Consider the following 14756-nt stretch of genomic DNA (forward strand, 5'->3'; position numbering starts at 1 on the left):
ACTGTTTACAGACGAGCGGAGGAGCTGCAGCCATAAATAATTCACAGAATGCATATCCAAACTCCGCCATTAAAATTCCACTCTGGAGTTCTTCCTCAGCACACAGTTAAAAGCAAGATCTTTTCCTCAAATTCAGCCTCTTTACCACATCTGTTCAGCAGCAGTTCATTCTCCCCCCCCCCACTGCATTTCTCCAACAGCAGTCCAGGAATAATTTTAAACAAAGTCCATTCATCCTCAGTCGAGGGCATATAGTAAAACCTTGTTAAATTCCTTGTTGAGCTTACTTCGAAAGGGGGGGGGGCTTTTGATTTAACAAACAGAGTAACATACAGTGGTACTTCGGGTTACATACGCTTCAGGTTACAGATTCCGCTAACCCAGAAATAGTGCTTCAGGTTAAGAACTTTGCTTCAGGATAAGAACAGAAATCGTGCTCCGGTGGCGCGGCAGCAGCGGGAGGCCCCATTAGCTAAAGTGGTGCTTCAGGTTAAGAACAGTTTCAGGTTAAGAACAGACCTCCAGAATGAATTAAGTACGTAACCCAAGGTGCCACTGTAGCAGCGGCTACATGACTCTTTCATTATGCAGGGAGGACAATGAAAAAAAGAGACCATTTGGAAACCACAAGAAGCACAAAACACCTTGTTCTCCTCCATCCTTTCCTGGCTATTGTCAGGATTCTTAAGCTTCAAAGAAAACATTCAAATACCTTCAAAGAGCCAAGCCCAGTCCTTTCGGCAGCTGACTGATTGCAGCCCATTAGCATATGTAGGTCCAGGAGTGCCTCTTGATTAATGCCAATTGTCCAAATTATGGAGGAACCAGCCATAAATCATGCCGGAGGCAGAGGCTCTTCCATGGCAGGGACACACTCCCAGGTCGCACCCGCTCTGCCTTTCAACTTGGCAGACACAGGCTTGAGCAACACATCAGGATGCAGTGAGCTCCCCAGACCTCACAGGGGAGCGTTGCCAGGATTTGTGCCTCATAAATCCTGGCTTTCCTCTGCCTGGACCTCCTTGCAGCCCACAGAGGGGCTATGGGGAGCGTCCGCCATTGACTTGTGACATGGCCAGAAACTCATGTTTGAGATTTCAATCTAGTTCACATTCTGATGGACTAAAGAACTGCTGGTAAATTGTGGAGCACATCTAACTTACTTTTAACACAAGTATGTGTAACAAATTGCAAATAACTAGGGATCAGGGAGAACCAAAACACAGCTGTCCTTTGACATTCACGCGTATCCAAATTTTGCATGCAGTTCTCCAACCAGCACTTATAAAAATGCACGCATTAGGTAAAAGTGTGCCTAAAACTGAATAAATCAATTAAAAAGTATACAAAGATGCATGCTATTTGGAGAAGTAGCTGGCAAGAAAATGTCTGCATTAATTAAAACTGCATAGAAAAATGTGTCTATTGGGAGAAATTGGCCATAAAATGTGGAATAATTTTCGTGAGGATTTTTCAAGAGAAGTTGTTGGTGGGTTGTTGTTTTTTTTACAAATTGCTGCAGGAATGTGGGGAATTGGGGAAACCTGAAAGTGACAGGTCTCTCCATCTCTAGTGGCAACTTAGCAATGCCTATATAGCACAGCCTAGTGGTTAGAGCCCAGTTCCAGCCTCTGATGTCTCTAGATAGGGCTTGAAATGCCTGTTGCCTGAAACTCTGGAGACCTGTGGTCTGACTTTGTAGGAGGCAGCTTCCTATATCCCATGGGAACAGGTTTTCTAATATAATTGAGATCTGCATAAGTGAACAAAATGGGCTCCTCCTTCCTTTGCAGGCGGTTGGATTTTCTCATATGCAAGGTAATGCAGATTTAATCAGGGCCATGAAATTAATTGGCTAAGATGTCTTTAATTGGGTGACGACTCCTATTAATTTGGTTGCAAGCTTATGTCGGTTATCTGGGATAGCCACTCTCCCTTCCTGCAGATTCCAGCAACTGGTATTCAGAAGTATATTGCCTCTGACAGTGGAGGCAGAACATTGCCACCAGGGTTAGCAGCCTAACTCAGGGTTAGCACCAGACTTGAGGTTTGTAGATATACCCCACTCCCAAAAAAAGATATTTGCAAAGAACACCCAAGATGCTGGGGTAACGGAACGGAGCACTGTGGAGCTGGGCACTGCTGACTGGCTGGCTGAAACCCTGAGCAGGAACACTCCATCCTGCAACACTCAGCTTAATTAACTTGCACTTTTGGATACCCTTTGTAGGAGGGGTTGGACAGCAAGGGAAATCTGTTCTCATTCAGTACCAGTGGGGTAACTGGAAGCATGTAGTTGGGCATTTTGGGGAATGGGCTGCTGGGCTAGAGGGAACCTTAATCTGAATCAGCCCAGCTTCCATTATGTTTTTATGGAGTTGGCTAAAGAAGAAACGCCCAAGAACAGGATTCTATTCTGTTGGTTACTAGATCTTGCAGGGAATTTTCCAGTGTGTGCAAGCAGGAGATACTCAACTCTGAAAAAGGTATCTCAGGTAGGGATGTTGTATACTTCTGATGAGAACAGAAACGGGGGCAGGGGGATTTGCAGATGCTATCCTATTCTTTTCATGTCTGCAACAGAGATCAATCTAGCAAATACAATTGGTATTTCCTGTTATTGCTTTCAGTTTGCAAACGGCCTGGATAGCTCAGTCGGTTAGAGGATGGTGCTGATGATGCCAAGGTTGCAAGTTTGATCCACATATGGGACATCTGTATATTCCTGCATTGCAGAGCCTTGGGCTAGATGATCCTCAGGATCCCCTCCAACTCTATGATTCTGTGATACACGATTATGTTTCCCCTCCCCCATTTGCACTGAGTTTCCTTTGCATCGAAAGGAATGGAGTGGGATAATGTCCAAACAACACAACATGTGTAACCCATTACGCAACTTGCATAATTGACATTGAGACTAATCATGTGGTTTGTGTGTTTTTAAATTTTTATTTCAAAACCAAAAAAAATTAGAAACATCAAATTCAAAATCCATATTCATTTTCGAACATAAGCCTATTACATAGATTACCTAAATTAAAATATATCTAATTGCTCTAGGCTTCCCTTTGCTATATGTAAATACAATGCAATTAACAAATTATATTATAAATGATATTATAGATTCTCATAACCCCCCCACTCCCCTTCACCCATGTGTGATCTCAATATTTTACTTCTTCCATCTTGTTGTGTTATTATAATTTAATAATTATTCAATTGATTCTATTATTTAATCATGTGGTTTTTGACGGAAGAAGAACTGCAGCAGAACAGAAACAAAGCTACAACATGCAATGAATATAGGCTAGGTCGGGAAACGATGTCTTCTGACACCCCTCGTCATTGAGCAAATTATCTCACCCCTATATCTAAATAAAGCAGATCTTTTGGCAACTGTTGGTGCTGTCATAGTTTTCTTACACTTTATCCAAATCCTCCATTGCGAAAAGCTTTCTGGAGTTGCTTTTAAAGCTCTCAGCCCAGTCATTGGTCTACACCTCCTGCCTGCTCTAATGGGAGTTGTGGTCCCCAAAATAGGGAGGGCATCAGGTTGGCAAAGGATGCTGTAGGTGAGGAATTGTATGCCAGGCAATTCACCCAGGAGTAGGAGAGATGACTGGTGCTTGGTTTGGGGGCAGCATAAGTTAGCACCTGCTCAAGTCTGGGAAATGCTTCTTCTTCAACCCATCTCTTTGATTCTCTCTCCTCCTACAGTTTTCATCTGCAGCTTCATGGTAGCAGCCCCAATATTCGGCTATCTGGGTGACCGTTTCAACAGGAAAATTATTCTCAGCTGTGGCATTTTCTTCTGGTCGGCCATCACCTTTTCCAGCTCCTTCATCACTGAGCAGGTAAGATCATGTGCAGAGGAAACAGTGGTTACTCTGCAGCTTATTCTGGGCTGTGTTGATCAACTAAGTATCACAGCTTTGCTTCTAAGCTTCCATGTGGAAGTTTTGCTAGCTTAAAAAGAGAGAGAGGCAAAAGTCTATTTATTAATCATATGCGGTGACATAGACAAATACCAGCAGAAACTTTTGTCAACTGAATTGGACAGGCCTACTCCTCCCTAGCGTGTGACAAAAACCCACCGCACAGGGAAGATTTGCCCCGAAACAACCTCGCCGTTGCCTCTTTGTCGCCTCTGTTTTGCCCTTTGAGCTCCAAGCTCATCAGATGCAATTTGGGGTTTGGCGTGCCGGGCGCTGCTCTTGCCTAATTTTGGGAGGCTAAATATAGCATCCTCCAGCAACCTCCAAGTCACACACCTGTTTCTGGACCCAGGAGTGGGAAGGGGTTGTTTGTGCCGGAGACATTGCAGCTTTCCGTCGCCAGCGCTGTGACGCCACAGTCCTCCGCAGCTGGGAACAGAAATGCTCCTGTTTTGCAACCTGCTGTTGAAGAGGGCTAATTAATGTATTCCTGGCGAGATCAATCAAAGTCGTGCCGGGCCATTTCCCTCCAGAAGGAGGGAGCCAGCCAACCATCCCACACTCCTCTCGTCTTCTTGGTCCATCTGCATTCCTGGGATCACCCTCATCCTGTCACACCCAGATGGTGAGCAGCCACCCACGTGATCCCATGGGGTGTGCCGTTTCTAATAATTGAATGCTGGTTGTCACCTCGCAGGGAGGGGGCAGATCGCGCAGGTCCATTTCCCAGGACTATTCACTGTTTACATTTCCAAAAGGGATTCCTGCCTCTGCCACGGGCTTTGCCTTGTGACCTCAGTCCCCTTCTTCCTCTCGCCCTCTCAGTTTTCCTTTCAGTAAAATGGGTCAGGTATCTGCTTCAGCAAGGCTTGTTTGGTTGCTAGCGCCCGGCGTAAAGGGCAACCTTCCTCTCAGTTTGCTGGCCAAGCGGTTCATTTTGTTTTTGTTTTTTTTAAAATATAATTTTTATTAAGTTTTCCATATTTCATTACATTTCAGAATAAAAAATCAAAGAATTTATAACTTAAAGCATTGCTTAAATAAAGCATCAACCTCCTCCCTCCCTTTAACAGCCTTCCATATCACTTTACCAATTTCTTCACATTCCTATATTTCACTTTTTTACCTTATATCAATCTTAAAGCAATCACCTTCTTATAAGTAAATCAGCTTTTTAATTTCCCATTACCAAACATTTCAACTTAAACCTACAAACGTTTTCAACTGTTTACAATTTTCTTTCATATAAAGTATAAATTTGCCCCAGTCCTTTTGGAACAGTTCATCACGTCGATTCCGGATCTTCCCCGTCAACTTTGCCAGCTCCACATACTCAACCATTTTTCTTGCCAATCTTCCAAGGTGGGGAGTTCTTGTTGCTCCCATTTCTGGGCCAGGAGTATTCTTGCGGCCGTTGCATACATGAACAAGGCCAGGTGGTTCATTTTGAGCTTGTCTGCTTCACTTACGACAGTCCCCGGCCTTGTGGCCGGCAGGGCCTCACAGCCGCGGTCACTTCCAGGGATGGCTGGGTGTGCCTCGGAGACAAAGGACCCCACCTTTCCCCTCACACTTTCCACTTGGTGGTTGGCCATCATGCGGTAACTTCTCCTTTCCTCCTTTTCCCCCCCTTTTTGAACCTCACGTCAGGAAGTGGTGTTTTGCCACATGATGTAGGTTACCGCAAGCGTGCTATCTTGAGGTGAAACGTGTCTGTGCCTGCCTCAACAACAAAACAAAACAAAACCCCACCCCCCCAAACCCTTCATTTCAAGTTTAGATACCTTGGGGATAAAAATACACATTTAATTATGTCAGTGGGTGCATGTCTGGGCTCCTCAGCTGCCGACTCACTGTGACAAAAAGGCGAGTTTTTCTAAAAGCCTTTTCTAAAAGCCATCATACTTTGCTTGGCTAGTCGCCTCAGAGTCACAAGGAGTGGGGTTTTTTTAATTGATGGGAAGCAAAATGGAATATCAACCCTGCAGGTTGTATTTACACTAGAGTTTTAAACTGGTTTAGGATGCACAAGTGGGATCTGCAACAAAATGTTGCAGTGTGGCCTGGGGTAGGTGCGTGTGGCCTAGGGGAGTCCCACGGGCCAGAATGAGAGGACTTGGAAGGCTGCATGCGAGGCTCCCCATTGCTGTTCTAGCAGGTGTCCTATCATACAGAAATAGCCTGATAGAATCATAGAATCCTAGAGCTGGAAGAGACCCCAAGGGTCATCTAGTCCAACCCTCTGCAAAGTAGGAATCTGGTGGAAAGAATATAGAAACATAAGGTTTATTAGTCCTGGCAAACAAGGCCATTCTGAGTGCCAGCTCACATGCTGCTGTCATGGAGAATCATTGGAGAAGCAGCAGGAAGGAAGTAAAGCCGGAGAGAGAAAACCAACTTGCAGGTAGTTAAGAAGGAATCAGCAAGGGAAGAAAAGGTTGCCTTTCTGCCTGCTGCTTCAGGTAGCTTATTGCATGCCTTGTCGCTTTACTTCCAACATATCAGAGAGAGCTTGTTACCAGTTCTGTCATCATCAAATGGTAAAGCTCTCCATTTCCTGCACAGTTGAAGAGTTCTTTTTGGTGTTCCAGTGCTCGTGACGAATACCGTTGTCCAAACGAATTCCCCCCCTCCAGTTACCAGCTGCTACATGTTGCTTAACTTTAGCAGCCAAAGGCTCTCCTTCTCTGCCGGCTCTAGACCTCGTCCATTTCTCATGCCTCCCACCAATTTCCAAAAGGCAAGAGGACATTTTGTTCCTCATCGTGTTTCCTCGTGTACCTTTTAACTGACCTAATGGCCCTCCTACAATCGACACCTCAAAACGTAGCTGGGAAGGCCAAGTATGTAAACTCTGGCTGCTGGGAGTTGGTCAGTGCCTCAAAGCCGCCCACTTTCTCATTGTCTCCCTTCTCTGTTGCCCCTAACGAAGGCTGGTCCATTAGAGAGAATGGGGCACTGCCCCACCAGCCACAGCCAGCCACTCCCTTCCTGCCTCCTTCCTTACTGCCCATCAGCTTCCTCTTCGTCAGCTTCCTCTTTCTGGCCTCCCGCATCCCCCAAACCCAAAGGGTACAACCGTCTCCCTCGGAGAACTCATCAGGGAAGAATCCTGGGAACTATAGTTTGTCAAGGGTGCTGAGAGCTGCTAGGAGACTCCTGTTCCTCTCCCAGAGCTACAGTTTCCTCCAGAAACTGCTTTAACAACAATCAATCACTCTTCCCAAGGATCTTCATGGAATTGTCCAGTTCTCTTATTTTGCAGCCATCAGTGCACGCAACTGCATTTATTATTTTATTTCTATTATTCTGTGTTTTTCTCCTCTGCCCTGGCAACGGTCATCGGGAAGCATTGAATCCATTAATGGGAAAGCAATTAACAGGATATCTGACAGGGTCAGTTTGCAGCATCCTGTTCCTGTGTTGGCATGTTAAAATACAGACTTTGTTCTCCATCTCTCTCTCTCTCTCTCTCTCTTTCTCTCTCCCTTTTTATAACTTTGGCAGCTAGCAAAAGGCTTCCCGTATTTGGGAGGTGAGGTGCAGTGTGAGAATGCATAGCCGGCTTGGAAATTCCCGGAATAAGCTTAGTTCTCGTGCCCTTTCGTGTCTCTTCACTGCCATTTCATTCTCACAATGTGGATGGCCCAAGTGGTACCTGCAACAAATTGTTGCAGAGTGGAGGAGTCCTGTTTAGAATGACAGCCAGCCAGCCGACCACTAAGCTGCAGAAGTACTTATGCCAGGAAGAAAAATAACATTGACCAGAGTGGCTGGGACAACCCAGTCAGATGGGTGGGGTACAAACAACTACTACTACTACTACTACCACCACCTCCAAGGCAGACAGTGAGTTTGTTGGCTATCCCTGGGTGTGATTTCTGGCCTCCCGCATTCCCCCAAACCCAAAGGGCACAACCGTCACTCCTTTTGTCCCATGAAACCAGGTGTTCATTTTTATTTTTAACCTGCGTTATTTTTATCCCACCGCTCCTACTTTCAAGGCAAGTTGCAAATCAATACAAGGGGAGTTTAGCATTCCGATTTGAAGGTGAAACCGGTGATCTATTATGCAGAGGGAGCAATAAAAAGCACCTCTAATTATACGGCAGGAACACATGCAGCCCGAAAGGGAAACCCATAATCGCTGGCGCTTCGTCCAGGACACCTGCCAAGATAAGGTGGGCCTGCACACCCTCCTGGAAGTTAATTCGGAAGGTTGGCAGCCACCCAATTCAAAGAAATATGCAGCGATTAATCATGCAAAGTCCATTTAAATCTGCATCTTAAAAAATTGTGGGGGAGGTAGGAAGAAAAATGCCGCAATAAAGCAGGACTGGGGAGCCTGTGGGGAGAAAGCTAGAGGTATATAAAATTATGCACGTGGTAGAGGAAGGTTTTATCTCCCTTCCCCACAACACCAGAACTCAGGGACGTGCAGTGAAGATTTAGGACAGAGTACTTACTCAGGGACGTTGGTGGCGGTGTGGGTTAAACCACAGAGCCTAGGACTTGCCGATCAGAAGGTCGGCGGTTCGAATCCCCACGACGGGGTGAGCTCCCGTTGCTCGGTTCCTGCTCCTGCCAACCTAGCAGTTCGAAAGCACGTCAAAGTGCAAGTAGATAAATAGGTACCACTCTGGCAGGAAGGTAAATGGCGTTTCCATGCGCTGCTCTGGTTCGCCAGAAGCGGTTTAGTCATGCTGGCCACATGACCCAGAAGCTGTACGCCGGCTCCCTCGGCCAAGAAAGCGAGATGAGCTCCACAACCCCAGAGTTGGCCACTATTGGACCTAATGGTCAGGGGTCCCTTTAGCTTTACCTTTACTTACTCAGGCAACACAAACTATAGAACTGGCTCCCGCAGGAGGCAGCGATGACCACCAGTTTGGATGTCTGTGAAAAAGGATGAAACAAGTTTATGATGGAGAGGGCCATCGATGGCTACTGGGCATGGTGTGTTGCCTCCCCTGTCAGAAGCATCAATGCTTCTGAATATCAGTTGCTGGAAAACTCAGGAAGGGAGAGAGGCCTCTCGTGTTCGAGAACTGCTTGCAGGTGAAGCAACGAAGGATGAATCTGCAAAGTTTTGTTTTCAAAATGAAACCAGTTTCCTAAAAAAAAATGCTTTTGAGGGTTAGAAGATATATGCAACAGATCTAGATTCTGCATGGAGTACGTAGAAAAAAACAACTCCTCCCTCTCCACTGATTCTAGAATAAAATGTTACGTGTACACTGCCTTTGAGTGGACCAACACAACAAGTGAGCTTCACGACTGAGCAGGGATTCGAACCCTTGTCTCCCGGGTCCTAGTCCTGTACCACAGTGGCTCGGCTGCAGTGCTCCAAACACCACTGCTTCAAGTGCCACCTTTTGACTCTGGTGTCCCCCCTACCACCACCAGATGTCCACCATCAATAGCGGACCCCAATCAACTTTCCAGGACGAAGTTTCCCTGCCCCTTGCTTTAATCTACCGTATCTTTCGCTCTATAAGACGCACTAGACCATAAGACGCACCTAGTTTTTGGAGGAGGAAAACAAGAAAAAAAATATTCTGAATCTCAGAAGCCAGAACAGCAAGAGGGATCGCTGCACAGTGAAAGCAGCGATCCCTCTTGCTGTTCTGGCTTCTGGGATAGCTGCGAAGCACAAATACTATACGGCGCACCACTCGTCTCCCTCTCTAATCTAGACCCATATGAAAAGATACAATCAGGTTTCCTTAGATCACTCCTGCAAACACCTAAATGCGTCCCAAACGCCGCCCTACGACTGGAAGCGGGTTTATACAGCATTAAAGCCAAAGTATGGATAAGAACCTTATGCACTTGGCTAAGACTTAACAACTCGCTGGTTGGACTACTTTCCCTGATGCTTCTTGACAAATTCCAATCTAGTTGGTTGAAGGGCACTCTCAGAAAACTGGCCACATATGGTCTCTCCCCAGAGTATTTATTAAGTTTAGAAAGGGGAAGGGCCAAGAACATAATCAAAGAAAGACTCAGGGACATTGAAGCCCAAAATGACTTTAATCAACTTTCGATAACTTATAAACCTTTATACAATCCCCAAAGGCCCCATCTAGCAAACTATCTCAAAGTTCTAGACAACGCTAAACACCGATGGGCATTTTCCAGGGCCCGCTTTAACGCTCTCCCTTCAGCTCTTCTAGAGGGAAGATACAATAAAATACCGATCAAACAAAGATTATGTCCCTGTAACAGCAATGAAATCGAAACCATTGGGCATGTCATCTTATACTGCCCATTATATCGAGACTCAAGAAAAGAGCTGATCGAACCGATTCTGAGGAAAATACCTCGTAGTACAGACGACACCTATATTAGACACCTCTTAGCTGACAAAGAGCCCGAAATTAACAGGTTCATGGCAAAGTACTGTTACATTGCAACAAGAATAAGACGAGCAATGATGTCAACAACGGAGTTCAAATTGTAAACATCGAAGGAACGATAATAAACAGTAGCGACACCTGAATTGAATTTTTAAAACCTTAAAAGTCGAAACCTGGTCATAAATATAAGCACCAATTCTGTGAATTGGCCATATTTCTACTGTTATTTGTAGCGCAATACTACTTTTAATGTCATATTTTTTTATAAATTGCTTCCTGGTCGCTGACCGTATTAAAGATATTTGATTTTGCTGCGAAGCCTGCATTCACTCCATAAGACGCACACACATTTCCCCTTACTTTTTAGGAGGGAAAAAGTGAGTCTTATAGAGCAAAAAATACAGTAATACAGTAATTCAGGAATTGGACCTGCAACTTTCCCCCCTCCTTCACGGCAGTGACATGTTCTGTGTGCTGAGCTACAGGCTTCTCCTGTACTAGGCCTTAGGATATTTTGTTCCCAGATGTGTGTCTAAAAAGACAACAACACACCCCAAGAATTTCAGTTCCACGTAAACGTATCTCAGGATCTGGATGCGTGGAAGCCTCACCCAGAGGCCTCGCAGCTCTCTCTGGGGTTTCCCGCAGCCTCCGATCGCATCACATGCGTTTTCTAATGCTTTCTGACCCCGGGATTTAAGGATCATGTGCTTTTTGAGATGGCGAGGCAGTTTGCCCCTGGGCTTTAGACATACTTCAGCAGATTATCGCTTTATCACTGGCTGCGGAGCTCTTGGAGAACAGTAGCGTAATTCTCCTTTTCTTAAGCAATTTAGGAGGAGAGCAAGAGGAGCAGGGACACATTTAGGCTTATTAAAGTATGGATTACTTGCATGGCTGGCCGTCGGCGGATGCAGGAATGGGGTGTTGGTGAGGAATGCTAGCGTGGGGAGGGGGGGGTTCTCGAACCTTTGCAAAAAATACTATTTCGATTTTAATGCATTTAAAGAGATTGCAGAAGAATACCAGGGTGGAGGACATTGCTGGGCTGAGCCAAATTTTGATGGGCAAAGAGTTTTGGTGTGCTGGGGGTGTTTCCTGCAAACTCCTCAAAGCTGCTGTCGTTTTCTTCACAGCCTGTTCGCAGCTTCCCTCTTTTCGTACAGTGTTTTAAAGACAGTTTTTTCCTTTTTCTGGCTTGCGATGAAGCCAATCAGGGTTTATATTATTAGTATTAGTAGTACTGGTTGTAGTAATAGCAACAATAATTTAACCGCTTTCCAAAAACGTGTCTCGGAGTGATATACATAGTGCAATGAAAACAGCCTAAAGCAGTTAAAAGGAAAATGGAAAATAACAGCAGCTTAGTTTATTATTATTATTATTATTCATAGCCAAAGAGGGGATTCGAACCCTGGTCTCCTTGGTCCTAGTCCAGGGGTCTGCAACCTTTAAGACAAAAAGAGCCACTTGGACCCGTTTCCGAAGAAAAAAACCCTGGGAGCCGCAAAACCATTGCAACATTTAAAACAAATATATCTCTGGAGCCGCGATCTGACAGCGGGCGGGAAGGTGACGTCGGGACGGTGCGTGACTAACGCACACACTGCCCCTATGCGACATCACAGCCAGTACAACGCCCGCCACAGTGGGGAGTGTCTGGGTGCACAATGCGCCTCCTCCCCTCGCTAGTATCCGCCCAGGAGCCGCGGCAAAGGTGTAAAAGAGCCACATGCGGCTCCGGAGCCGCGGGTTGCAGACCCCTGTCCTAGTCCAACACTCTAACCCAGTGTTTCCCAACCTTTTTTGGGCAAAGGCACACTTGTTTCATGAAAAAAATCTCGAGGCACACCACCATTAGAAAATGTTAAAAAATTTAACTCTGTGCCTATATTGACTACCATATTTTTCGCCCCATAGGACGCACCGCCCCATAAGACGCACCTAATTTTTTGGGGGGAGAATAAAGAAAAAAAAATTTTTCCCCTCCCCAGGCACGGGGCAGGCGCGGGGGAAGCCCAAGCTTCCCCCGACCCCAGCCCCCAGAACAGCCTGATATCCGCAAGCCTAGGGAGCCACACTGGTCTCCCCAGGCTTGCGGAGAGGTGCGTGAAGCCCGGGGGCGCTCTTCAGCGCGCACCAGGCTTCGGGATGCAGGCAGCTCTGCGCTACCCTCCAGAGCCCCGTGCGGCTTCGCGCTGGGATCCGGGGGGTGGCGCGGAGCTGCAAGAAGCCCTGGAGCGCAGGCAGCTTCGCACCACCCTCCGGAGCCCCGCGCGGCTTCGCGCCAGGATCCAGAGGGTGGTGCACAGCTGCAGGAAGCCCTGGAGCCCAGGTAGCTCCGCGCCACCCTCCGGAGCCCCGCGCGGCTTCGCGCCGGGATCCGGGGGGTGGCGCGGAGCTGCAAGAAGCCCTGGAGCGCGGGCAGCTCCGCGACACCCTCCGCAGCCTCCTACGGAGGGCGCCCCGTGCTCCGCGCTGCTGGCTGCCGCCCGCAAGCCGTGCACGTGGGGGGGAGTTCCCCTGGGCGCGCAAGGCTTGCGGACAGCTGTGTGAAGAACGGGGCGTCCTCCGAAGGACGCCCCGCGCTCCGCGCTGCAGGCTGCCGCCCGCAAGCCTTGCGCGCCGGGGGGGGAGTTCCCCCAGGCGCCCAAGGCTTGCGGACAGCTGCGCGAAGCACGGGGCGTCCTCCAAAGGGCGCCCCGCGCTCCGCGCTGCAGGCTGCCGCCCGCAAGCCTTGCGCGCCGGGGGGGAGTTCCCCCAGGCGCCCAAGGCTTGCGGACAGCTGCGCGAAGCACGGGGCGTCTTCCAAAGGGCGCCCCGCGCTCCGCGCTGCAGGCTGCCGCCCGCAAGCCTTGCGCGCCGGGGGGGGGAGTTCCCCCAGGCGCCCAAGGCTTGCGGACAGCTGCGCGAAGCACGGGGCGTCCTCCAAAGGGCGCCCCGCGCTCCGCACTGCAGGCTGCCGCCCGCAAGCCTTACGCGCCGGGGGGGAGTTCCCCCAGGCGCCCAAGGCTTGCGGACAGCTGCGCGAAGCACGGGGCGTCCTCCAAAGGGCGCCCCGCGCTCCGCGCTGCAGGCTGCCGCCCGCAAGCCTTGCGCGCCGGGGGGGGGAGTTCCCCCAGGCGTCCAAGGCTTGCGGACAGCTGCGCGAAGCACGGGGCGTCTTCCAAAGGGCGCCCCGCGCTCCGCGCTGCAGGCTGCCGCCCGCAAGCCTTGCGCGCCGGGGGGGGGGAGTTCCCCCAGGCGCCCAAGGCTTGCGGACAGCTGCGCGAAGCACGGGGCCGCCCCGCCTCTCCCGCCTCCCTCCCACGGCACACCAGGCAAGGTCTCACGGCACACTGGTGTGCCGCGGAACACCGGTTGGGAAACACTGCTCTAACCACTAGGCCACACTGGCTCCCTACAGCAGCTTAGTTTAGAAGCAATACAAAGTCAACACCTATGGCAGAGACTTGGTCATCCAACTGGGAAAGGGGGTCACAATAAAAATATAAATGGCCTTTGGAAAGTGCGGATACTGTTGTATCTTGACAGGAGTGTTGCTGCACAGAACAAGGGCATCTGCACTGAAAGCCCTGCTTTGAGTTACTCCAGCTATGTAGCTAGCATCATAGCATCGCTGCGCCAACCAGATTTCAGGATGTGATGTCATCTCAAAGCCTCGACATGTGAACTGTACTTCCTGCCCTCACTCTGAATGGGTGGGTGTTTTTGTGCCCCTTTTCCAGCCCCCTCCCCGTTATTTCATGGAGCGGAGTGGGGTATTTCACAATGGGGACAGCATTGTTCCATGAAATTCTTGCACACGCCCATTGCACCACAGCCACGGTTTAAAATACTGTTGCAGACTTCAAAAAGATCAAAAGTTGCCTTGTTTATTTGTCCTGTCTCGAATTATTCCCAAAAAACACACGAAAGGAATGCCGGGCAGTCGCCGTGTCATTATCATACAGCAAGTAAGGCTAATGACTCAGCAGCCATTTGACATTTCTTTTGTATGGGTGTAATGTATCTGTTTACTCAAAAGGACAATGTCCCAGACTTTAACCATCCATTCTGAGTTGGCTGGCAGTGTGTGTGTATATATATATTTCTGTCCTCCATTTTCCTGTAGTTGTTATTCTGCTGGCTCCCAAAGGAGGGCCATTCCCTCTACTTCCGACATTTAGACAGCAAGTGCCGATTGTTATCACCCTCACGCGAAAGAGGGAGGTTTTGGAAGGTTTGAGGGAGCGTCCCAGTTTGCAGAAGCGCGCGCACACACAAAAATTAGAGGGCAGAAACTCTCAGAGTGAGGGAAACCCTGGGAACAGGCCGATGAGGACTGGGCATCCTTGCAGTCTCTGTGTCTACGTGCCAAGCTGGTTGTGAAGGCTGGTCCTCACCTCAGCTCTCCATGGCTTTGTCCACTCAAGGCTAGGGAAGTGGGAGAAAGTCAGTTCTACTTGTGTTTAAATTCGCG

General features: G+C 48.5%; 1 protein-coding gene across 3 annotated transcripts in view; it reads left to right on the forward strand.

Annotated features, from left to right (window-relative positions):
• Positions 1-14756, forward strand: part of SPNS2 (SPNS lysolipid transporter 2, sphingosine-1-phosphate) — a 101931-nt gene that overhangs the window by 48692 nt on the left and 38483 nt on the right. For all 3 annotated transcript variants that reach the window (XM_077919630.1, XM_077919629.1, XM_028708091.2), the window contains exon 3: positions 3718-3854. In XM_077919630.1, the coding sequence (XP_077775756.1) occupies positions 3718-3854 (137 nt within the window). The remainder of the gene's footprint in view (positions 1-3717; positions 3855-14756) is intronic.

The sequence above is a fragment of the Podarcis muralis genome, chromosome 15, assembly GCF_964188315.1.
Source record: "Podarcis muralis chromosome 15, rPodMur119.hap1.1, whole genome shotgun sequence".
Lineage (NCBI taxonomy): Eukaryota > Metazoa > Chordata > Lepidosauria > Squamata > Lacertidae > Podarcis > Podarcis muralis.